At 49.2% G+C, this 22,664-nt stretch overlaps 4 protein-coding genes across 4 annotated transcripts in view; 2 read left to right on the forward strand and 2 right to left on the reverse strand.

Annotated features, from left to right (window-relative positions):
* Window positions 1-668: 668 nt before the first annotated feature.
* On the reverse strand, window positions 669-2,319 carry pigh (phosphatidylinositol glycan anchor biosynthesis, class H). The gene is made up of 4 exons (XM_037448798.2): window positions 1,822-2,319; window positions 1,473-1,682; window positions 1,270-1,353; window positions 669-1,146 (listed from the first exon to the last, which is right to left on the reverse strand). Exons 1-4 carry the CDS (start codon window positions 1,996-1,998, stop codon window positions 1,075-1,077), a joined length of 543 nt encoding a protein of 180 aa, XP_037304695.1. The 5' UTR covers window positions 1,999-2,319; the 3' UTR covers window positions 669-1,074.
* A 288-nt stretch (window positions 2,320-2,607) lies between these two features.
* On the forward strand, window positions 2,608-8,549 carry zfyve1 (zinc finger, FYVE domain containing 1). Its single transcript, XM_037448794.2, has 13 exons — window positions 2,608-3,001; window positions 3,501-4,006; window positions 4,097-4,340; window positions 4,431-4,691; window positions 4,780-4,994; window positions 5,160-5,266; window positions 5,673-5,781; window positions 5,859-5,956; window positions 6,119-6,236; window positions 6,410-6,580; window positions 6,680-6,860; window positions 6,944-7,057; window positions 7,159-8,549. Exons 2-13 carry the CDS (start codon window positions 3,548-3,550, stop codon window positions 7,389-7,391), a joined length of 2,310 nt encoding a protein of 769 aa, XP_037304691.2. The 5' UTR covers window positions 2,608-3,001; window positions 3,501-3,547; the 3' UTR covers window positions 7,392-8,549.
* Window positions 8,550-8,576: 27 nt separating this feature from the next.
* wdr21 (WD repeat domain 21) lies at window positions 8,577-13,701 on the reverse strand. Its single transcript, XM_037448795.2, has 13 exons — window positions 13,253-13,701; window positions 12,995-13,131; window positions 12,682-12,839; window positions 12,505-12,587; window positions 12,089-12,191; window positions 11,841-11,984; window positions 11,657-11,706; window positions 11,458-11,537; window positions 11,287-11,379; window positions 10,920-11,017; window positions 10,612-10,788; window positions 9,341-9,455; window positions 8,577-9,244 (listed from the first exon to the last, which is right to left on the reverse strand). The coding sequence occupies exons 1-13, from the start codon at window positions 13,363-13,365 to the stop codon at window positions 9,009-9,011; spliced, it is 1,587 nt and encodes a 528-aa protein (XP_037304692.2). The 5' UTR covers window positions 13,366-13,701; the 3' UTR covers window positions 8,577-9,008.
* A 141-nt stretch (window positions 13,702-13,842) lies between these two features.
* dpf3 (double PHD fingers 3) overlaps window positions 13,843-22,664 on the forward strand; it is a 13,552-nt gene continuing 4,730 nt past the window's right edge. The window contains exons 1-3 of the mRNA XM_062559773.1: window positions 13,843-14,255; window positions 21,576-21,736; window positions 22,598-22,656. Of these exons, the coding sequence (XP_062415757.1) occupies window positions 14,224-14,255; window positions 21,576-21,736; window positions 22,598-22,656 (252 nt within the window). The 5' untranslated portion in view covers window positions 13,843-14,223. The remainder of the gene's footprint in view (window positions 14,256-21,575; window positions 21,737-22,597; window positions 22,657-22,664) is intronic.

The raw sequence follows: 22,664 nt of genomic DNA on the forward strand, positions 1-22,664 counted from the left end.
ACTCTCGACTGTGGGAGATGGAGAAGCATTTAACTCTCTTTACAAGCAGGAGGTAAACCGTGATCACATGCTTATATTGTTCTCACTTGTGTAATTAAATAGCAATTTAAATCAAGCAAGCGCGGGATACTCAAAAGAAACCACTTCTGTGTTTGGTTTTTTATCCAAATAAATGGTATTTTCAGTGGGCTAATCTGACACCAGATGTGTTTTGTTGCATAATCCTTGTAGTGTCAGGTCACCACCGATCACCTTCCTCTGCAGCTCCGTGGGCTCATTCTGAACTTCGCCATTATTGTTGTTGTTCGGCCTGTGGAGGTACCTTCGAGTGAAAAGCAGCCTGCTTTTCTTGTCTCAAGGTGACAAACCGGAGCTGTGTGAGCAAACCAATTTGTATGTAATGAAGGGGATGTTTATTTTTGATGTATGTTTTATACATTAAACCTGAACAATAGATAGTCTTTTCCTGTCAGTGCTTTGTCTAAAGCTTTCTGTGAACCAACAGGTTTCTTATGTCATCGTGGAATGATCCATGAATTAGATTTACATATGTTGGCCTGATGCATGAGCTTGAGTAAGTGTTTTGCTGCCCCCTGCTGGGGAAAGAAAGTAAAGGTCCTCAAAAACATCAAACCAAAGCATACAGCATCTACCAGAGACGGCAAATATTTAGTAACAATACCTTTAATAACTCATTTCTTTAATCAGAAAAATAGTATGGAAATATTTGCAAAATACAGACATTGGCATAAATAGTCAATTAAAAAATGGAAATGCACAAATAGGTCAATGACAATTAAGAGTCTTGGCTCTTTAGGGTTTAAGTAGTCCATGTTAGCAAAGTAACTACATGACAAAGTACAATGTAAAGTTATTAAAAAATTGAAGTTTTTATCCGATTACATTCACATTAATAAAGGTAAGAAAATGAGGAAAGTTGTGAAAAATTCACTGTATATAAAATCAAGACAAAACTACGGGGTTCCTGCTTCCATCCACTAAAATTAAATTAAGAGTACCAAGAAATATTAAAAGCATCCTGAACGCTCAGAAACATTGCTAACATACGAGTCATCAGCACTTTGAAAGTATCTCCTGACAGCTTTTGTAAACTTTCACTAAGCAGTTCAGTCTTGGCTTTGAACTCTGAAATATGAAGGAAAAAAAAAATAGGTTAGCAAGGAATTACTACAAATGACAGGCGTATTAAAAGCCTTCATACAGGACGTAGACAAGAAACAGTGCAGACACACGTGCACTCAACCTCACCTGAAACAAGGGCACAACACTGGACACTGCCTCAGGTTCTGATGGGTCCTTCAACAGCACACAAAGGTAGTAGATGATTTGATGCTGAAATGAAAGCATTAGACATAGTTACAAAAGTATAACTGACATGACTTTAGTGGACAATATGAAATGATAAAGGGGATTTGCACCCAAACAATGGAGGCACGAGTCTCTTCACTCACCATGTAAATAGCTTCATTGATGACAATATCCTTGATCTTGTTCATCTCAATGAAGGTGGTGGTCTCGCGGCCTGAGGCGTAGCTGGAGGACATCTGTATGCCCAAAGAGCGGATGACAATCAGGGACTCGTGGTCTACCTTCACGAAGTGGATGTGAAGCATCATGCCAACCAGGGTGACCATAATCGCACTGGACAGAACAGCGGTGTTCTGCAGGAGAAGGTAAGAGAGAGAAGCCATTCAAACATGTAGGTCTTGTTCAGTGTAAAATATAATATACTGCAAAACAACCACAACAAAATAGGCAGATCCTTTCAATTTACTGATATAAGGGAGCATCCACAATCACCTCCGTGAAGCAGAAAACTGCGTACGCCAGAAGCCAGACACAGCAGGTGTACACCAACACCTTCCCGATGGACACTTTGGGGACGCTGACAGTGAACTCCCTGCAGAGGCTGGAGTGACTCTGGCAGTCCAGAGATATGGATTTACCATTAATGTCGGTGAAGGCTTCGTCCTCCATCACGAACGCGACTAGAACAGGGAGAGCAGAGGGAAAAGGCGGGCGGTTCTGACACAGCTAATGTCAGTTAGCTTAGCCGGCTAACACCCACGAAAACGGGTTAGCATCAAACTAGCTTCGGCTCTTTGTGAACAGGCAAGGTCAGGCGCATATGGTGACATTAAGTGACGATTTCCTGGACGGGAAAAGGATGCATGCACATACAATGTTAACTAAATCTTCCAGTTTGAATTTAAAATAAGAATAAATCGGGACGTCAAAACTATCGCATATTTCCAAGGCTGCACTCGTTACCTTAGCTAACGTTACACCGGGTTGTTCCGGTTGGATGTTGTTATAGTTACTAGCATCAAGGAAGGGGCGGGCCCTGTCACTTGGCCAGTTCCGCAACAACCAGCCATTTAAATATTCAGTGTAATTCATGTTGGTAATGAAACATATATGAAGCTAAAATTGCTATTAACACGCTGTATATAAATTAACTCACTGTCTACGACTTTGTCTAAAAAATGTTGTACTCCAGGGTCACAAATGGTAAACGCTGCAAAGCATTGTGGGTAACGGTTAGCAGATTGTCAACATATCAACTCCATTCGTTTAAGTAGCCTTGTAGATAATGGCAAACCACATTTTGAACATATCTCAGGGGTATCAGTTAGTATATATATATCAGATATATGTACAACAGCTCATAAAATCACAGATTAGACCCTCGTCCTTATTCTTAAATCCAAATCCTACATTTCCCAAGATGCATTGTGTTTTTTTACGTGACCTTTGAACCCTGGATAAAAACAAGCCGACCAGCTGATGCAAAAGCAACAACATCGACAGGGTTCTGACCGACACAGAGTAGCTTCGGCGGGCCACCTTTCTCCACAACGCTAGCCGTGTGTGTCGGGCGTCGGTGCGGCGCTCCACGGTAAACGCGCCCGGTTGTAGACCGTGTTGAGGCAGCACTTTGGCCCGTCAACGTCCCCCGGACTCTCCCAACTGCTGCCAGGTCAGTCGTTTGAAAACCAATGTTTGTTTCTTCCAAAAGCGCCAAGTGTGTCTCTTTGTGTCCCCAGTGATGGGATGAAGCATCGAGTCACTGGGTGTCAGAACGTCCTTTTTAAAAAGCGAAAGAGTTCATTTGTAATCAGCTGGAGCAGAACCCAAACAAGACGATAACAGCTAACGTTAGCAAGCAAAGCGTAGTGCATGCAAGTAATTCTTCTCACGGACTATTCTGACATTGTTGCCTGTTCTGGCTTTACTACCAGCTTATTGTCGTAAACGGGTATTAAGATCCCCAGTTTAACATGTCCGTCCCTATTAAACAGGATTGCCTGTGAGCGAATTTGGCTTCTTTTTTTTCTTCTTTTTGCTGAATGTCAACATAACGTTACATCACATCTGGTCACTGAGCTCTGCTTCAGCGCGTCACCATTTTTGTTCTCGCTCCTTCTCTCTCTCTCTCTCTCTCTCTCTCTTCTGCCGCATCACTGTCGCAATCCAAGGTGGCCTGCCGAGGGGTTAAAATCGTCCTGACCGGTCGAGCCCTGGGATGAGTGGTCCGGGAGGGACGAGCGCGGCCCCGGGCTGCCAGGAGAACTACGCCTGCGGGGGTTCGGACGAGGCGGCGTTCGAGTGCGACGAATGCGGCAGCCTGCAGTGCGCCCGCTGCGAGCTGGAGCTCCATCGCCAGGCGCGGATGAGGAACCACGACCGGGTTCGGATCGCGCCCGGCCACGTGCCCTTCTGTGACTCGTGCAAAGGGGACGGCGGCGCGCGCCTCAGGGCGGCGGTGCGCTGCCAGGGTTGCAAGATCAACCTGTGCTTGGACTGCCAAAGGCGCACCCACGGCGGGGTCAACAAGAGGAAGCACCCTCTGACCACTTACCCCCCCGTCGACGCCTCCCGCGATGACGGCGCGGCTTCCGCCGAGTCGCAGATGGAGGCCCTGAAGGCCGAGCTGGAGAAGGTGTGCAGCTTCCTTTTGGTGGACGAGAGGGAGGAGATGCAGGTAAACCCTTGCACTGCAATCATTTGAAGAGGTGGGATTTGGAGATGTCATGACGACTGGGGGGGGGGGGGCTGATCTGTGGATTCTCAGGTGAAGGATGAGGACGTCTTTGTGAGCAGACTGGGCTGCAGGTCAGATGAGCTCCTCAAGGTGGTCTCCATATTTGGGAACACCGGCGAGGGCAAGTCCCACACCCTCAACCACACGTTTTTCCTTGGACGGGAGGTGTTCAAGACCTCCCCCACCCAGGAGTCCTGCACCGTGGGCGTGTGGGCAGCCATGGACCCCGTGCACCGCGTGGTAGTCATCGACACGGAAGGGCTGCTTGGCGCCGGTACATAGTGAAATAAACTGAGGTGGAAGGGGGTAGCTGCTTTGTTTGGTTTAACACACATTTTTACCCAACTGCGTTTTCACTCATCAGGAGCAAATCAAGGTCAGCGAACGCGCCTGCTCCTCAAAGTCCTGGCCATCTGCGATGTGGTCATCTACCGAACGCATGCCGACCGTCTCCACGACGACCTCTTCAAGTTCCTCGGCGACGCGTCCGACGCCTACCTGAAACATTTCACCAGGGAGCTGAAAGCGACGACCACCCGCTGTGGTCTGGACGTCCCGCTGTCCACCCTGGGCCCCGCCGTGATCATCTTCCACGAGACCGTGCACACCAAGCTACTCGGATCAGGTGCATCAGTCGGTCCCCCTTTTAAAAAAAAAAAAAATTCCGTCCGTTCCCTCCTCCACTCTCCGTGTTTGACCCTTCCCACCTCTAGACAAGCCGTCGGACTCGGCCGAGCGCCTCCTCCAGGAGCGTTTCCGGAAGCTCGGCCTGTTCCCGGACGCGTTCAGCTCCGTCCAGTACCGCGGGACTCGGACCTACAACCCTCCCACGGACTTCTGCGGCCTGCTGCGCAGCCTGGAGCAACAGCTGGACAACAACACCACGCGCTCGCCGCGCTCCGCCAGCGTCATCTACAGGGCTCTGCAGGTACTGCCGCTCCATGGTGGGAAGAAACGTGTGACCATTGGGCCTCCTGTGATGTGGCACGGAAAGAACACCGTTCTTGTGTTAATGTCCACATTGAAGGCTGAACGTCGTTGACTCTTTTTGTCCCTTCCCCCCCCCCCCCCCCACCCCGGATGCTTCCTCCAGGCCCTGAGCGAGCGCTTCAGCGGGGACATTTCAGATGAACACATGGCCAGTAACTCTTTCTTTCCAGATGAGTACTTTACCTGCTCCAGCCTCTGCCTCAGCTGTGGGTACGTGTCCCTCTGCACTCTGCTCCCGTCACAGTTCAGAAATGTAGAGGTTTGAATTGGTGACCAAAAAGACTTTGCACATTCTCTTTACTTACTTTTTACATACTTCTCACACTGCTTTAGTGGGCAGAGCACTTCAATTCTCCCCCCGTGTCACAGCAAGGCCTGCTTAGTTTTACGGAAATAGTGACAAAAAAAATTGAGATTTTAAAAGAAAAATTGAAAAAGTGAATGTCAGCCAATTTAATTTAGTCTGCAAAACATTTGTATTTAAATATGTCATTTTCTGGTGGATCTATTAATGAGTACTGAATAAAGTGGCCTCTGTAGAAAGCAGATCTTCCCCAGTTGGGTCTGCGAGATTGAACCAACACAATCCCTCAGACCTTTGTCTCCCGACTTTCAGCTCGGGCTGTAAGAGGAGCATGAATCACCTCAAAGAAGGACTCGACCACGAGGCCAAGCATCGCTGCCGGTACTCGGCGCAGTGCGACAACCGCATCTACACCTGCAAGGCACGTACGAGCCCCCAAAGAGCCACGCAAGTCGTATGTTGAGGAGCGGTTCTGAGTGTCTGTGCTGAACTCCTCAGGCCTGCTACGAGGGAGGGAAGGAGGTCAAAGTGGTCCCCAAAACCACGGCGTCGTCCGACTCGCCGTGGTTCGGCTTGGCCATCTACGCCTGGTCCGGGTGAGTCCAGCTGCCCGACCGGCTCCCTTTTGTAGGACCGCTGTGATCGAGCCCCGGATTGACCTGCAACTGTTTGCCAGTTCACACATGTGACAAACAGGAAGAGCAGAGAAGTGACGCTGGAGCTGTTTTTGTTTTTGTTTTTTGTGTCTTTTGTTTCAGCTACGTAATCGAGTGCCCCAACTGTGCAGTGATCTACAGAAGCAGGCAGTACTGGTACGGAAACCAGGACCCAGTGGAGACCGTGGTCAGAACGGAGATCCAGCACATCTGGCCTGGCGTAAGTCCACAGCCTGAATGAGACTCTGCAAGATGGTGTTTTGGATAGTGCATCACACTCAGTAATGCAAATATATGTTACATTTGTTACAGCATGCGGCTGTTGCACAACAGAAGGGTTTGTCAGCGAGGTGTTTTTTTTTAATTGTCATCTTAACTTCATTCTCCTTTCAGGCCAACGGCTTTCTGAAAGACAACAACAACGCGGGCCAGAGGCTGCTGGACGGCGTCAAATACATTTCTCAGTCCGTGTCGGAACTCAGCGTGACGCCCGCCAAAGCCGTCACCTCGTGGCTGACGGACCAGATCGCGCCGACCTACTGGAAGCCCAACTCCCTCATCCTGGTGCGTGACGAAAAAAAAACGGCGTAATGGAGAATAATGACCAGTTTAAAGGGCAAAACGCAACCAGCATCTTTTTTTTTCTTTTTCTCTCGGTTGCAGAAATGCCACAAATGCGCCGAAGAGTTCCAACCCAGCGGCACCAAGCACCACTGCCGCGCCTGCGGGGAGGGCTTCTGCGAGTCCTGCTCCTCCAAAACGCGGCCGGTACCCGAGAGGGGCTGGGGGCTGGCGCCGGTCCGAGTCTGCGACGAGTGTTTCCACAACAGGGGAATCCCGACTGGTAAATGCCTCCCCAGCGTTCCAACGCGATGTTCTGTCTCAGTGGTTCTTATGTGAGCACGCTCATCCCCCCCCCCGCTGCAGAGTTGCTGGATGCTGCCTTGGAGGAGGAGGGGGGCACCCTCATAGCCAGGAGGGTTGGGGAGGTGGTCCAGAACACTTTAGGGGCCGTGGTGGGCGCCATCGACATACCTCTCGGTGAGCATTGCGTCATCAAACCCACGCGGGGGGGGGGGGGGGGGGGGGGGGTAAGAGGGGAAGTCACTTCTAACTACTGCTCGCGCGCCCTCTGCCTCCAGGCCTGGTGAAGGACGCCGCCCGGCCGGCCTACTGGGTCCCGGATCAGGACATCCGCTCCTGCAGCGAGTGCCAGAGGGAGTTCTGCCCGCGCCTCTCCATCCACCACTGCCGCGCCTGCGGCCAGGGGGTGTGCGACGACTGCTCCCAGGAGCGCCGCGCCGTGCCCTCCCGCGGGTGGGACCACCCGGTGAGGGTGTGCGGCGGCTGCAACCAGAAGCCCGGGGAGCTTTAGCAGGAGGAGGAGGAGGAGGAGGGCCTGAGGGACTCTGGACACTTTTGACACGCTTCAGTGCCCTCCAGGTCTCTCTAGTGGTTTGCTGTTTCCCCAACGCCGTCTTCACGTCAGTCCCTTGACGACTTTGCTATAATATGCCCAATATTTTACACTGTGAAGAATATCCGTCTGAGAGAGGCGGGATTATGAAGAAGGGGAGATGAAAGACCGCGATGGCGTCCTATGAGAGGGAGTCTTGTACCTGCTTGCTTACAATTGAGTTCAGGCTAATTTTTGTGTACCCCCTTTGATCCATTTAAAAATTAACCTCTTTGACCCCCCCCCCCCCCCCAGTGTGACACACTAGTACTATTAGCACCGTTTGTAGTCTGGGGCTACATGTGTGAACCGTGCATCATTATCTGGTTCTTAGGAAGCGATGTTTCTGCAGGGGCCCGGCACGTAGCATTCGGGTTCATCACCAGGGGACACGGGATGACTCGGAGGTGCTCCTTCGAGTGGATTTAAGTAGCTTTCCTCCGCGGCTTCAGGAGGCTTCCGGAATGATCCGAAGCCACCGATGTACTGTAGCACATCAAACTGTTAGTAATGACTTCTTACATAATCCAGTTCAGGTGATATCAGAACAGCCTTAATAACGCTGTGCACATTGTTTAAATTTGAAACAATATACAGAAAAGGGGGGAAAAAAACAGGATTCTTTCAAGGGCGTCATTTTGTTTTTGAACTGTTAAAATGATTAGTCTACAAATCTGACTGTATTGGGTGGAAAATGCAACGGGAATTGCTTTAAAGGAGTGGCTGGCTCACATGGCAATAAGGTGCAGAAAATGTTTGAGGCTGGCCCCTCAAACGAGGAAAGAATAAGTCTCTAAATCTTTTACTGTTCCAACTCAGGCTGTATAGCTAGTTATCTCGTATCTTGTGACTGAACCCTGCTGTGAGATCCGACAGGAATCTCTGCTTTTATTGAAGTGACCGACTGCGACAGTTGGTTTGGTTACTATGGCAACAAATGAAGTATCACTTTTATCTGAATCAGTGAACCATCACCATTGTTTCTATTTCAGAGATGTTCAATGAATACTAATATGGAACGAATCAATACCTTATGATCCTGTACGCTCATAGTATGTATTAAAATGCAGAAACTGACTGTGTGTGTCATTTAGGAGACCAGTGTTCAGTTTTTTTTTAATAGACTCTTCATTGATCAGTGATCCAAAAATGTGCTGATAAAGACTTACATCGCTATTAAAATTGGGACCGGAGACATCCTAAATCATGTCAAAAATCTAACTCCCTCACGTCATAGGTAAATAAGTAAGAGCACTTTTCTGAAATCTTAGTAAAGTAATTGTATGCACTCATGTGTGGCACTTCTATTTCCTTTTGGCACAAAGAAGTGGGTCAAAAAGTCATTCCCCTGAGACTCCATTGTTTCTCCTCTGAGGTCAAAGTTCAGCGATGCCTTGTGGAAATTAACGGCATACTGACCAAACCCTTTGTATTATAAAATGCAGATATGAAATATAACTCCATCCATAGTTGGCAAAAAAAAAACATGGTTGCCTTAAGAAATGATTAGTGAGAAGAAGAGTCCCCAATCTTTTCTTAGAAGACGTTTCCCGGCTGCTCTGCTGCTTCCTGGTAGTCCGTGTTGTAAGGGAAGTAGTAAAGGTCGTGTTTGACAGCCATTAGCAGGCCAGGGAGCCCCCGGCACCCCCCCAGCTTGGAGGAGAAGACCACGCTGGGGATCAGGTCGTTTGCGGCCGGATGGGGGGATGGGATAGTCCTCAGTAGCTGGCCATCTTTTAGGCTCCATAACCTTGTGTAGCAATCCTGACCGACTGGGGAAAGGACACGAGAGCAAATGCAAAATGAGCGTTTTGGTTAAAAACATTTTTACGGTACGTTGATAAAAGTTGAACGTCGTCCTCTCCTACCTGCCAACAAAAGCCCCTCGGGCTCATTGACTTGGATAGGAAGGTAGGCATGCTCATTGTGGTGCCCTTTGTACTCCTGTACTGGCTTTGTGCCTCGCACATCCCAAAGCTTAATCTGTGCGTGGATGAAGAAAACAGACCAAGTTAAGCCAGCAATACAAATCCACGTGGGTTCATAAATATATATATATATATATATATATTAGGGGTGTCAAATGATTAAAAATTTTAATCAAATTAATCAGAATTTTCAGTGGATTAATCATGATTAATCACACCTGAATCCTAACCATTTTTTCTTTCTGAAATGCATACTAAAGATAAATAACAGGACACAGATACATAATTATCATTATTATTATCATAATTATTATTTTTTACATAAATACATGTTTTTGATATTTGACTTGGTTTAATTCATTCCAGAAAATAATCAAATCAATGTTATTTGATAAGTTACAGACTGATTTCCCTGCATGGCTCTAGAAGGGTCTCGAGCCTCTGCAGTTTATCCCACTCTGCTGTGAGTTTGTGCTCCTGAGGGCTGCGATGACCAGACATGACCAGACATGTCAACCCTCCCGATGTTTCAAAGCCCCTCCCGAAAATCTCCCGGACCGACCTTTCTCCCGATTTCCACCCAAACAACAATATTGCTGCACCACCCGTCACTGGGCGCGCCGTTTCAGACCGAACAATAATAAAGGTTACACCTTGAAGTCGAGCGCGGCGATTAGAACGACTGGCGCTGCAAAGAAATCCGCTACCACCCCCATTTCAGTGTGAAATATCCCCATACTTGGGAGGATTCAGATCGCATTGGCTTCTCTTCCTCCGCATGTTTCAGAACAATATTACGGGTCTCTCCGATGGTCTTTCCTCTATCTCAGCGCTGCTCTTGCTCTGCTGGGCGGAGCTTTTTTTCTTCTCTGTTCCGCTGCGCGAGAACCGGGGAGGGAGGGGGGGAGGAGGGGGCGGGTCTCTGGCGCAAACGACTTGCTGAACCTGACGGCCTGACATATGCCTGCAGGTGGCAGTAATGTGTTGTATAGGATGAAGTGCATTCCCTAGAAGAAGAGGTTCTTTCCGGACCTGAATAATTTGTCACACTGCGCATGCGTGAAATGCGTCAAAAAAATTGACGTAATTAACAACAAACAGCTAATTAACGCCGTTAACGCGCTATTTTTGACAGCCCTAATATATATATTAACGATTTCATTGTGTTTGTTTTCTACTTCTTAAAGAAAAATGATGTTTTTGAACCTGACCTGGCCCAGCATGTCAGCGGCGAGCAGGTAGTTGTCGTCCTGGAGGACGCGTACGGACGTGATGGCCGACTCCTGGTGGAAGCGGCTGGCCTTCCAGCTTTGACCTCTGCGGCCACGCTGACGCAGGTCCAGGCTGAAGATCTCTCCTGATCGGCAACCGTTAAACAGCACGGGGACCTGGCGAGACAAGCGGGCTCGGCTTTTTCGTTTCTTTCTTACATTTAGCTCCGTAACAGTTGGAAGAGAAATTCATCCTAGAGCGTGTTCAAAGGGGACTCAATCACTGCGAGACGCAACAGACGCCTCACCCTCAGGGCAAACTGCTGAGTCAGGACGTCGCTGCCGGTGCTGTACGTCTGTGTCCGGCCCGTCTCGGCATCTTTCACGATCACCCTGCGAGAAAGACCTGGCAACACATGTGACAACACTTTTATTGGTATAGAAATTCAGAGAGAAACTATTATTTTAATTGTTGTAAAAATGAATCTACTAGGTTGCTTAGTATTCCAAAGCAAGCAAGCAGTACTTTTTTTCTGTCCAATTAATTTGACTTAAGTATGACTTAAAAAGACGGTTTGAGTGGCAAAGTTTGCACGGCCCCACAGAGGAGAATTTTTGATTATGAATATCATATTGGATCATGAGTGGGAAGCGATGGATGACGGATGCACAGACCAGTGCTGAAGGTCTTGTCAAACTGGGGGTTGAGGCACCAAGCACAAGACCAGGCTGAGGATATCTTAAAGCTGCACAGCATCCCGGGCTGATCTGAGAAAAGAGGATTTATGTTATTATCAGGTTGTAAACAAACAATACCAACATTAGTCATTTTTGTTTTTTTTTCACCTGGGTTGGAGTTGCTGAAGAGGGAAGCAGGAAGCAAACTGACGCAGCCGGGGGTGTCTGCTGCTCCAACCAGGCACAGCCTGACGGCTCCGTCAAGGGGTACACAGACAGCCCGTGGCTCCTAAGCTTTCATGGTCTTAGGGGTTAGTGTTACGGAACACGCATGCTGCCTAAGCTCACTACGAAAGCTGAAGGATACAGGACGTGCGAGTCCGGGTAGTTGACCGAGGCCCAGCAGATGGAATTCACCTGAAACATATTTAGAAAAAGAACTAGATATGATACAAAAGCTTTCCTTGATATGCAAGGTGGCGCATTGGTGCAGTGAAGTAGCTGATCACACAGTCAGAGTCACTGCTGCAGCTCCTGTGAATCACACCCACCTTGCGGTTGGTGAAGTAGAGGTTGTCGCACATCTCCACGGACAGAGACCCCCGGCTGCTGCTGCTGAAGTTCATGATGCCGTACTTGCAGCCTCCGTGCGACACGTCGTTGACTGTGAACACGCGCTCGCACGCAGAGTCCCCCTGGGGAAGATGAGAGAGAAAATAAAATACTTTAAGTAGAAAATGTGTTCGTACAGAACCGTCCGTGAGCCCTGGCGCGTTTTTTTCGGCGTCTATGATCTCACCACGATGAGGCGGAAGTTGTCAGTGTTGGGGTTGCTGCTGTCCGTGCTTTGGATCTCCAGTTTGTGGCGTTTCATTCCACTGACCTTCACCTCGTGGACCAGCCTGGAGACACACAGTAACCATGGTAACACCAACCAGAACCATCTGCAGACCACCCACTCGACCCAAAACACTCCTCTTTAATTGACATATTTTGACTGCCTTATGGCATTCCTTTTTTTCTGACTATTTATTTATACTCTTGACAAAATAGATTTGCATCATTCTTAGTGGCTCCAAAGAAAGCTCCTTCCACACATGCAGAACTGATTATCTTTAAAGTTACAGTGTTTACTTTGGGTCGTTTTCTGGAACTTACTTCAGCTGCGGTTATACAGACGTGCATACATGTGTAAACAGCAGTGAGACGCAGTACCTGCTGTACGAGTACTCAGGTAACATGCCGAGGTGTCTCTTCTGCAGCAGCAGCAAAGTGTTTAGTCCGGTTCTTGGTGCTTTCTAAGTAGACGACGACACATCGTTAAACCCAAGCACGTGGTGAGCTAAAGCACCAGACGCTTTGCACACGATTTCCAGCTCACGGCAAACTCACTTTTCTGGGCTTCTCATCCTCTGCGAGCATTTTGTTCCTCTGCTTCTCGCTTTCTTTCTTCTGCAACATCTCCCTGGTCAGCGGGTTACAGTTGTTGTGTCCGGGCAACAGGCGGAAGTAACGGTTTTTCTCAGGGTCAAAGTAGAAACCGGGCAGCTCTGGCAACACAACGGGGCGATGGAACGTTAGCCATCCAATGCATGATTACGCTGTTTTACAGATGGCACAATAAGGTACTGAATGTTGTGTGTGGTGGCTGTCACCGGGGGAACTGGATGATGGAGAGAGGGGCCGGGTGCTGTGTTGCACTGACCTGGGGCAGCACTGCTGGTCTGAGACGAGGATGAGGACGGTGGGGAGGAGGAGGAAGGGGACGAGGAAGAGGCGGACTGGTTTTCCATCCTCCTCGGAGTTGCTCTCGGTGGTGGCCGTGGATTATTGTGTCCAGTGCTGTGAACAGAGCCCGACTCTTACTGACGTTACAAGCAGAGCCCGTGTAGGCCGGTACTGATTAACATCACCATGTGTTTGTTTTTTCAAAAACCACACCAAATGTTAACTTTAACGTTACCGCTGTTCGTCCTGTGAGGACCATTGTCGGTTGCCTCGGTACCATCCTTGGCGTTGACCGGCCCCTCGTCGCCTGTGTGGCCGCTGCCCGTCTCGCCAGTTCCACTTCTTCATCCCTTTCTGCCCGCACGGCACCTCGCGCCACGTCTCCCGTTAACTTCTAACTTTTTTTGACGGTATTTGAACTAGTGTGTAGCCGCATGTTTACCTGTTAGCTAAGTTAGCAAGCCGCAGTCGTTAGCATTTCTTGAGCCGACGTTAACTAACTACACGCCTCACTCGACACGTTTATATTAATTGTATACATTAAACAAACAGACGGGTTTAATGTATTACGTAAACCCTTTTGTTGGATATAAATAGGCTTTATTTGGGTTCCAAACTGATTTTACAGTTGGCCCGAGCACCTAATGAGCTAACGTTAACTGCCGAGTTCCTGCCGTGTTGTCCCACCTCCACATGTCAGCGATTGGCTGATCGCTAACTATAGTCTCTGACGTTGGAGGCTTTCATTGGTTGTTTTCTTTGTAAACGTTCCAGTCGCAACGTAAGTAACGTATAATAATGTTTTTTTTTTTTAGATGATTGACGGATGGACTTTGGAACGGACACTCGGAAATGAATAAACACTAGATACAAATAAAGACCGGTTTTCCACACATACATAAAAAAATAAACACAATATAAAATACAATATCAAACAGTTGGATATTGTTATTTTAAATTGTGACGTTCCCAGAAGAATAAAGACAGATGCATTTCATTCCACCTCATGATTACTGCACTAGTCCGTGTGGACTGGGACACTGATGTTGACAGATTACTCTCAGGCCCCGCCTAATGTCTCCATGCTGCCGTTGCATTGGAAGGGAGCACAGTACGCAGGACCGCATTGGCTGTTGTGTGTTTTTTTTCACAAGGGTCCCAAACTACACCGAGATTTGGAATATTACGTTACAGTCGTGAAGGAAAATGGCGACTGTCATTCATAATCCTCTGAAATCGTAAGTAAACGTGCTATTTTAATTTTTTTTTAAATTAGAAGAGTCCTTTGTTCGATGGCGTCCAGTGATTGGTCCACATAGCGCTCAACGCGCATTTGAACCGCAACCACACATTTAATACTTTCGCCATGCACTTAACGTTAGGCAGTCCCGCTACGTTGTCTGCAGGTACCGCTGCCTACTTGCTATGTTGTGTAATTCTAATGTTAAGAAATGCACTCGTGCACGCCGAGAGAGAGAAAAAAAAACACACATCTCCGACCCGCGTGTAAATTCTGCGCACTCTCCGCACAAAGTTGCCATCGGTCCACATTCCGCTTTACAAACACGGTTGACAGAAGTTTGCAAGCACGGCCTCTTTGTCGGTGCCAGACGGTTGAATTTGCGTCTATAATTTCATGCACAAAGCGCGCATTGAGAGGGCGACTCACTCGCTCACAGCGCGGCCACGGATTTTGCGGCGAAATGTTAGATGCATGCAAACAATGGATGCGGGTCGCATGTTATTTCACAGTATTGCATGTGGATGAACACTGCAGCGTATTGCAGATTTAGGATTGGGGGGGGGGGGGGGGCGTGCGATTTCCCTGAAGTTCGATCTTGAAACTGACGACCCACTGAACGCTGTCTGATCTCCGTAATCGTAGCGGATGAGCACTCTGTGATTTGTAGATGGTGCGACGTTTGAGGTCAAATGAGATAAATCGGACAAACTGTGGCAAAACTACTTTTTAAAATATGTATACTTTCCCCTTATTCATCACAAAAATTCCAATGTAATATTGGTTGTGTTGGTTCAAAAACTAAGTAATAGTATACAGCCCCCCCCCCTTCATGCCTGTGCTGTTTTGAAACTAAATGCTGCTATGATTGAATCACTATTTCTGAATGCATGTCGGTCCTCATCGTCACTGACAGCAGACGTTCACCACTAGTCGCGTGGAATGTGCACAGCGAGTCAGATGATCTCATTATCGTCCAGACGCAGCATCAATCGTTCCGATGTCGTGGAGACGTCGTGGGATATCTTCGCTTTTACTGAAGGAAGTGTCAGAATACGGTGCCAGCCTCGAAAGTGTAAATACGCCTTTTTGAAATGTCAAATATCGTCAGTCGCCAAGCTGTACACCCATGATTTATTTTCCTTCACAGAACCACTAATGTGTTGAATAACATATTCTATTTTCATATGCGGAGGAGAGGAAAAGGAAAGGTGGAGAGAGAACTGTCGCCTCTAAGCTGCTGTATTTAACTAAAACAGATTAGGCTGTGGAGAATGTAGGTGTGTGTGTGTGTGTGTGTGTTTACGTGTGTGAGCGCATTTGTCTGCAGTTGTGCGTGCAGATCGGCAGATTAGGGGCGTCCCAGTATTCTCCTGGGTCCATCTGTTCGGGAGAGGGGAGAGGTGCGCGTAAAGACGCCCGGTGGAGGAAGGGAACCCCATCTGCCCTTCACATATGACCGGATTCTCTCAGACAGCCCTCTGTCCTCCGGATCGGGGCCGGCGGTCCAAAAAAAAAAAAAAAAGAGGACCTCGAATCACAGCCACCAGCTGCTTGTCGTGCACACGCCCGCCTTCCCTTGACTGTGTCAGTAATGTTTAGATGTGCTTAATTTGATTTGATTTAAATTCTCTCTCTGTCTCTCTCTCTCTCTCTTTCTCCTTTTCTGTAATACAAAGAGCTCTTTGCGATTGAATCCCCCGGGCGGCCGAGTGGGACGGGACCCAATGGACATGAGAAGTATTCAAATGAGCGACGTGATTCGTATGCACAGATGCGCTCGTGCTGATGCGCGTTCCCCTTTCAAGCTCCCGTGGTTTCTCTCGCGTTTGCGGGATTCGCGGGGAGCGGGAGCGCTCAGGTGGAAGGTTGGCCGTGTTTTGCACGAGGATTACGACGAGATTTAGGGAGAAACGAGATGTTGTTGGCGTGTGTGAGGATGGGGGTGGGGGGGGCGTGTACGGAGTTGTGTTTTTATTATGTTTTTTTTGCATGCGGGGGCGGTTGTGGAGCTCTGGCCACCCCTCCCCCAATTTGCGTGGGTGAGTGATGGAGGGCATTTTTTTTGGGGGGGGGTTGTCTGTCTGGCTGCGTTTACTGCATGCGTTTAAACGACACCCCTCAGCACCAGGCTGAACTCTGGCCTTTGTTCTGGGGGGGGGGGGGGGGGGGCACGAAGGTCCGGGAATGGTTTCCAGGCGCGGGGCATTAAATGTCCTGGAACATGCTTTGCAGAACGCATCAGTCCGGATTTTCTTTCTTTTTTTCTTACATCTTTCTTCTAAGCACATGGAACTGGGCCACGATGCTCCCTTCATTTATTTGTCTGCATGTGAATGTGTGAGATCTCTGAGGGGGTGGGGGAGATAAACCTGAATCAGGGTTTCCCCTTTGCAACACCCTCGCCTTGCACTCTGCACCTTTCCCTTTCGTTCCGTTTTTTTTGTGTCTGCTCGTGCACAGACAAACGTGTGTGTGTGTGTGTGTGTGTGCGCGCATGAAAGTGCGCCCGTGCACACACACGTCCTCGTGTTTGAGAGAAAATGAGTGTGACAGGGGTTGAAAGGGAACACGTGTGCCCCGGGACATATCTGGCCCATCTTCTCCCTTCCATTCTCCCTCCTCGGCTCCTCCTCCTCCTCCTCCTCTTCCTCCTTGTCTCCCGCCGCTCGGCCTACAAAGTGCCATAACGCTGCCTATCAGTGCCCACATGCTGTTGCCCTGCCATGCATTTCCTGCGGGGTGCCTCCTACCAGTAGACTTCCTCCACCCTTACTGTCTCTGGCCTAATTTGTGGTTAACCCCCATCATTCCCTGACACTACAAGCTGTGTTTGTTAACAACAACAACAACAACAACAACAACAAAAACGTTGCTTTGAGGCACTCTGCGTAAAGTCTGAGCAGATCTGCCAGCTTTACTTGAAAGCCTCTTGCGGAGGCTTTTATTGTGAAGGAGTTAGAAGGTTATATTACACTTCTCCGTTACTGTTCCTCTAGACTCATTGTGCTGAGTGAGGTCATGCAAACGTTTAAACATTTCACGCCGAGAAAGGTCGTGCCTGGAAGGTCCAACCGACTGTGATCAGCTCCTCGGTTGGATTTTAATCCTGAAATGAGCGCAGCGTGTGTTGAAAAAAAAAAAAAAAACCCGAGTGCGTAAAAGTATTTAATGAAGACATTAACCGTGAAGGAGATCAACTGAACCCCGAAAAGATGCGATGCCCTGTGGGGGGAGGGGGGGGGGGGTGTTCCAAGGCACGGTTTGAACGTAAATCACAGCGCCTCTCGTAAATGTCGTATTAAATGCTAATGGTTCCAGAGACAGAGCGATGTTTCAACACTACGTCAGCGCCTCAACGCGCGCGCGCACACACACACACACTTAAACACACACACACTTAAACACACACTTACACGCACACTTAAACGGTATTGCCGATCACCCGAGGCTCTGTTTGGTGTGTTTTTGCGGTGTGTGCACAGTTATCATTCTCATTCAAATGAGAAAACGTGTATGGAAAATGTCATTTTACAACCCCGGCAGTTTAGATGCCGCTTCAAAGACAGAGAGCTCAAATGCAATAATTGGACAAGTCGTGACCCGCCTCGAGGCGAAAGCTTCTTTTTGTTTGGATTTCCTTCAACCGGATGGAAGGAAAATACATTTACTCTTGTGTTCCACATCGAACAACCGCAGTGTTTCCTCAACGCAATTGTTTGCTTTATAAAACGTAGGGAAATAGTGAAAATTTGCATTACGACACCATGAAATAGATTTTTTAATTTTAAAATATATATATATATATATTATAGACAAAATATTGAAAACCAGCTGAGAAGCTGCAGCTTAATTTATGAATCGACTCGTCCACTCACAGATGTGTTGGGTTTTCCGAGCCGCTTTCAAACAGGAAGGAAGCGTCGTGGATGAGGAGGAAATGAGCGTGAATGTGTGTGTGTGTGTGTGTGTGTGTGTGTGTGTGTGTGTGTGTATGGGGGGGTCGGGGGGGGGGGAGCAGGACAGCGGTTTATTATGCCACTGCTGCGTTTCAGGGATTATTCCATTGTGCGGGGAGGAAGGGAAGGCGCTGTGAGCGGTGCGTAACTGTCAGATGGATACGTGGCAGATAAGAAGGGGATTAAAGCAGAGGAGCGACGGCAGTCATCCCAACAGGAACGAGGATTAAGTATAGATCTAAACTTTCACCCAGACTCGTTGAAAAGGCCGTCACACACACACACACAAAGCACCTCTGTGCTGGGATGGGAGCGATTGAGACAATTCTAGTGTTACACACACACACACACACACACAGAGCAACTGCAGATCCCATCAGTATCCAGGAAGCTGTCGACCAAGAGGAATGTGTTCCCAGACCTGCAGAAACTCCACTTACATAAGCTCCATCCCTGGATCGACTAATGGGAGACTCTCGGGGGGGGGGGGGGGGGGGGGGGGGGGGTCAATCCGGCTGGTGGGCGTTGGAGGGGTTGGAAAGGGAAGAAGGAAGAAGGGGAGAAGGGGGGGGGGGGCGGCGCATGTAGAGGCACACGCAACCCATGGGCAGATGGGCACTGAGGCACACACATGTTTCTTTACTCTTGCCCCCCCCCCCCCCCCCCCCCCCCCCCCCACCCCCACGCAGTCAAACATGGAGGCAGCAGCGCTCGCTTGTGTACGCGTTTACGAAGAAGAAGGAGAAGAAGAAGCCCGGGGATGTTACACGGGACGCTTTGTGGGCCGCAAGTGTACGAGCAACATAGACACAGGCAGAGAGACGCACGCACACACACACACACACACACACACACACACACACACAGTTCAGGCAAACAAATAATGAAAGCCGAGATAACGCTGCCCCTCTGGGAATGTGAGTTATGTGACAGGAAGTTTCATCTGGAGATCTTGGAATTGAGAGCGTGTGTTGCAGGCCACAATGTGTGCACGCACACACACACACACACACACACACACACTGAGGCACGGAAGGTGCATATGAAGCATCTGCAGAGGTTTAACTCTGTTTTGTGTGGTGGTTTTTATGGAGAGTTCCATGCGGGACTGTTGTTCGACAGTAGCAGCAACTTACTGGAATCTCTTGGATTGACAATAAACACTAGAACGAGGTTTTTTGGCACAATACCACAAGGTTGCACACCGGTGTTTATAGTTTTAATGCTTAATGCTTAATGAAAGAACCAGTATTTGTTTGGCCTTCTTTTCTCTCGTTTCCACCACATATCAAACGTCTTCTCCATACCTGTCTGCTGGGAAACCCCCCCCTCTGACCTGAAAAGACTCCCGACAGCTTCTGAAACCGGGCCGAAACGGGCCAAACCAGGCCAAAACGAACTGATCTGAACCGGGCCAAACAGTGCCGAACCGAGCCCGATTTAGCTCGGTTCGGCACCGTTTGGCCCAGTTCAGTTCGTTTGGCCTGGCACGGGTTGGCCCGTTTCGACCCAGTTTGGCTCGGTTCGGCACTGTTTGGCCCGGTTCAGTTCAGTTTGTTTTGGCCTGACTTGGCACGGTTTGGCCCGGTTCGGCCCGGTTCACCCCAGTTTGGCCCGGTTTCAGAAGCTGTCGGGAGTCTTTTCAGGTCAGTGTTGATGCAGTGGAAGCGTCTCCCGCTTTATGGTCTGTTTGACTGTAAGCTGTCTTTCAGCAAGCTCAGTTCAGCCCAGTTCGGCTCGGTTCGGCCCGATTCAGCTCGGTTTGCACAGTTTGGCCCGGTTCGGCCCAGTTCGGTTCGGCCCGATTTAGCTCGGTTCGGCACTGTTTGGCCCGGTTCAGTTCAGTTTGTTTTGGCCTGACTTGGCACGGTTTGGCCCGGTTCGGCCCATTTCACCCCAGTTTGGCCCAGTTCGGCCTGGTTTCAGAAGCTGTCGGGAGTCTTTTCAGGTCAGAAATGATGAAACCTTTCTTCTTGATCTCAGAGTTTTCAGAGGTGGGCATGAAGTGAAACGTATTTCAGCAATCCGGTCAATGCGGTCCGTTGAATTATTAGCGAGCTCGGTTCGGCCCAGTTCGGCTCGGTTCGGCCCGATTTAGCTCGGTTCGGCACTGTTTTTCCCGTTCAGTTCAGTTCGTTTTGGGCTGGCTTGGCCCGGTTTGGCCCGGTTCACCCCAGTTTGGCCCAGTTTGGCTGCTTCCTTCTGCAGAGAGGTCAGAGGTCTGATACAGGCCCGGTTCAGTTCAGTTCGTTTTGGCCTGCCTTGGCACGGTTCGCTCCAACCTCTCACCCGTCTCCTCCCCCAACCCTCTTCCTTTCCCTGCCTCCCTCCGCTCCCTCCACCTCCTCAACACTGCACATCTTTGTGAGATTTAGTGCGACCAGAGTGCTGTTCTTTGTCCGGATTGGAATTTTTTTTTAACACATCTACTCACAGACAGACAGACACGTGCGCGCACATTGGTGGAGGGACGAGATCCGGCTGCTCCAGGTTCCCTTTGGCTTAGTTATTACCTTTTAAACGCTGCCTGGTACTAATGTGCCCTCAGTCCAGATCCTCCTCGATGGCTCACTCATTTAACAGGAGGTTGAGGCGAAGCGCGCCAAAAGAGGGTCGACGGGTTCAGTCCACTTCCCCCCTAGAGCCGAGCCACGTGTGCCCCCCCCCCCCCATCCTGTCTAAAGGTCAGACCCGGGTGTGTGTCCTTCATCTTCCTCTCTGGATTCGCGATTTTAGATGAAGAACGTAACCTTCTCAAGGTGCATGTATTACTATTTTTTTTAAAGTGAGTTAATCCCGTCTCTAATGACTCTGGAGATCATTGATGGCTCACAGCCTCATTTATACCCCCTCTCTTGTGTCAGTATGTGTGTGTGTGTGTGGCCCATCTGTTGTATTGATTGATTTCGATCCGGCGCTCTGTCATTGATCAGTTCTATGGGATGATGCATTTCTTCTTCTTCTTCTTCTTCTTCTTAATCGCCATCTTTCAGGCCTTCACTGTGCATCTCTTTCGTCTTCACGCTTTATCTGATGTGCGGAAAGCAAATCCAGAGTTTACAGAAACAAACCCCAAATGTAGAGAGACGCCTGGCACGTTGTCTGCGCTCAGCTCAAGTTACCCTTTAGGACTGAACAGGTGGTACTTTATTTGCGGGCCGAACAATCAGGCACCCAGCACGTGTTACACTTACACTTACAATACAAATAAATAATGTCAACACATGGCTTCAAAAGCACAGCGAGCCGGAATCAAAGCAGCCTGCTGCAAGTAGATCAATGTCCGAAATGGGCCGCCGGCGTTTCCGGGGGTAACTTGAGTTACCGGGTTAACGCAGAACTCCTTTTTTTTTTTTCAGGCTCGGCGACCAGTTCTACAAGGAGGCCATCGAGCACTGCCGCAGCTACAACGCCCGCCTCTGCGCCGAGCGCAGCGTGCGCATGCCCTTCCTGGACTCGCAGACCGGCGTGGCGCAGAACAACTGCTACATCTGGATGGAGAAGTGCCACCGCAAGCCAGGTGGGAGCGGTACCCCCCCCCCCTCGTGCACCGGGCGAGGCTCACCAGGGGGAACGGGGGGGGGGGGGGGGGGGGGAAACGGATTTTAATGCAAAGATCTCGTCCCTCAGCGGAAAACAAGCGAGTCGAACCTCGTCTTTGGTGTGCGCCGCGAGTTGCACATCTGGGTCGCCCCGTCCAGTCGCAAAGGGGCGAGCGGTCTGCTCCTCGCTGGGAGCTGGACACAAATAGCCTGCTCTCCATCTAGGCCACACCCTATACTTTGTGGCAGGCCTAACTCGCATTATATGAATTTATTCTGAGTTCATCCCCACCCCCTCCGTCTCGCTTTTTTTCTCCCCCCCCCCCCCCCCCCCCCTCCCTCCTCTGCTCATGCTGAGAGAGAAAATAGCTTATTCGCCTCCATCTCTGTCCACATATCCACATGATTAGACACTAAATCACCAACTCATTCCATTCAAGGGCAACAAAAAGTGTGCCTATCTACAATATGTATTTCATCATCCTCAACGTTAAATAGTGGCTCCTCACCGGCGTGATGAAGAAGCTCAAAGTCCAGGTTTTATGTGAGTTTCTGGAGTTCAGCGGGGTTTTTCTGACTAGGTGGACCATTCCCCTGAGCATTAAAAGTGAAACGTATTAAGTGTCAGGGAAAAAAAAAAGAACAGTCCACAGTGTGTGTGTGTGTGCGTGTGTGTGTGTGCGTGCGCGTCTGCAGTGGTCTCAAAACAGGTTTTGTAAAAATTGCGAGCCTGCCAATGGTTGTTAAAATGCTTCCTGTGTGCATGTGTGTACGCCTGTATTGATACGTGTGTGTGTGTGTGTGTGTGTGTGTGTGTGTGTGTGTGTGTGTGCGTCCAGGCCAAGCGGCAGGACAGATGTACACCTATCCTGCTCGCTGCTGGAGAAAGAAGAGGCGACTCCACCC

The sequence above is a fragment of the Pungitius pungitius genome, chromosome 20, assembly GCF_949316345.1.
Source record: "Pungitius pungitius chromosome 20, fPunPun2.1, whole genome shotgun sequence".
NCBI classification, from domain to species: domain Eukaryota; kingdom Metazoa; phylum Chordata; class Actinopteri; order Perciformes; family Gasterosteidae; genus Pungitius; species Pungitius pungitius.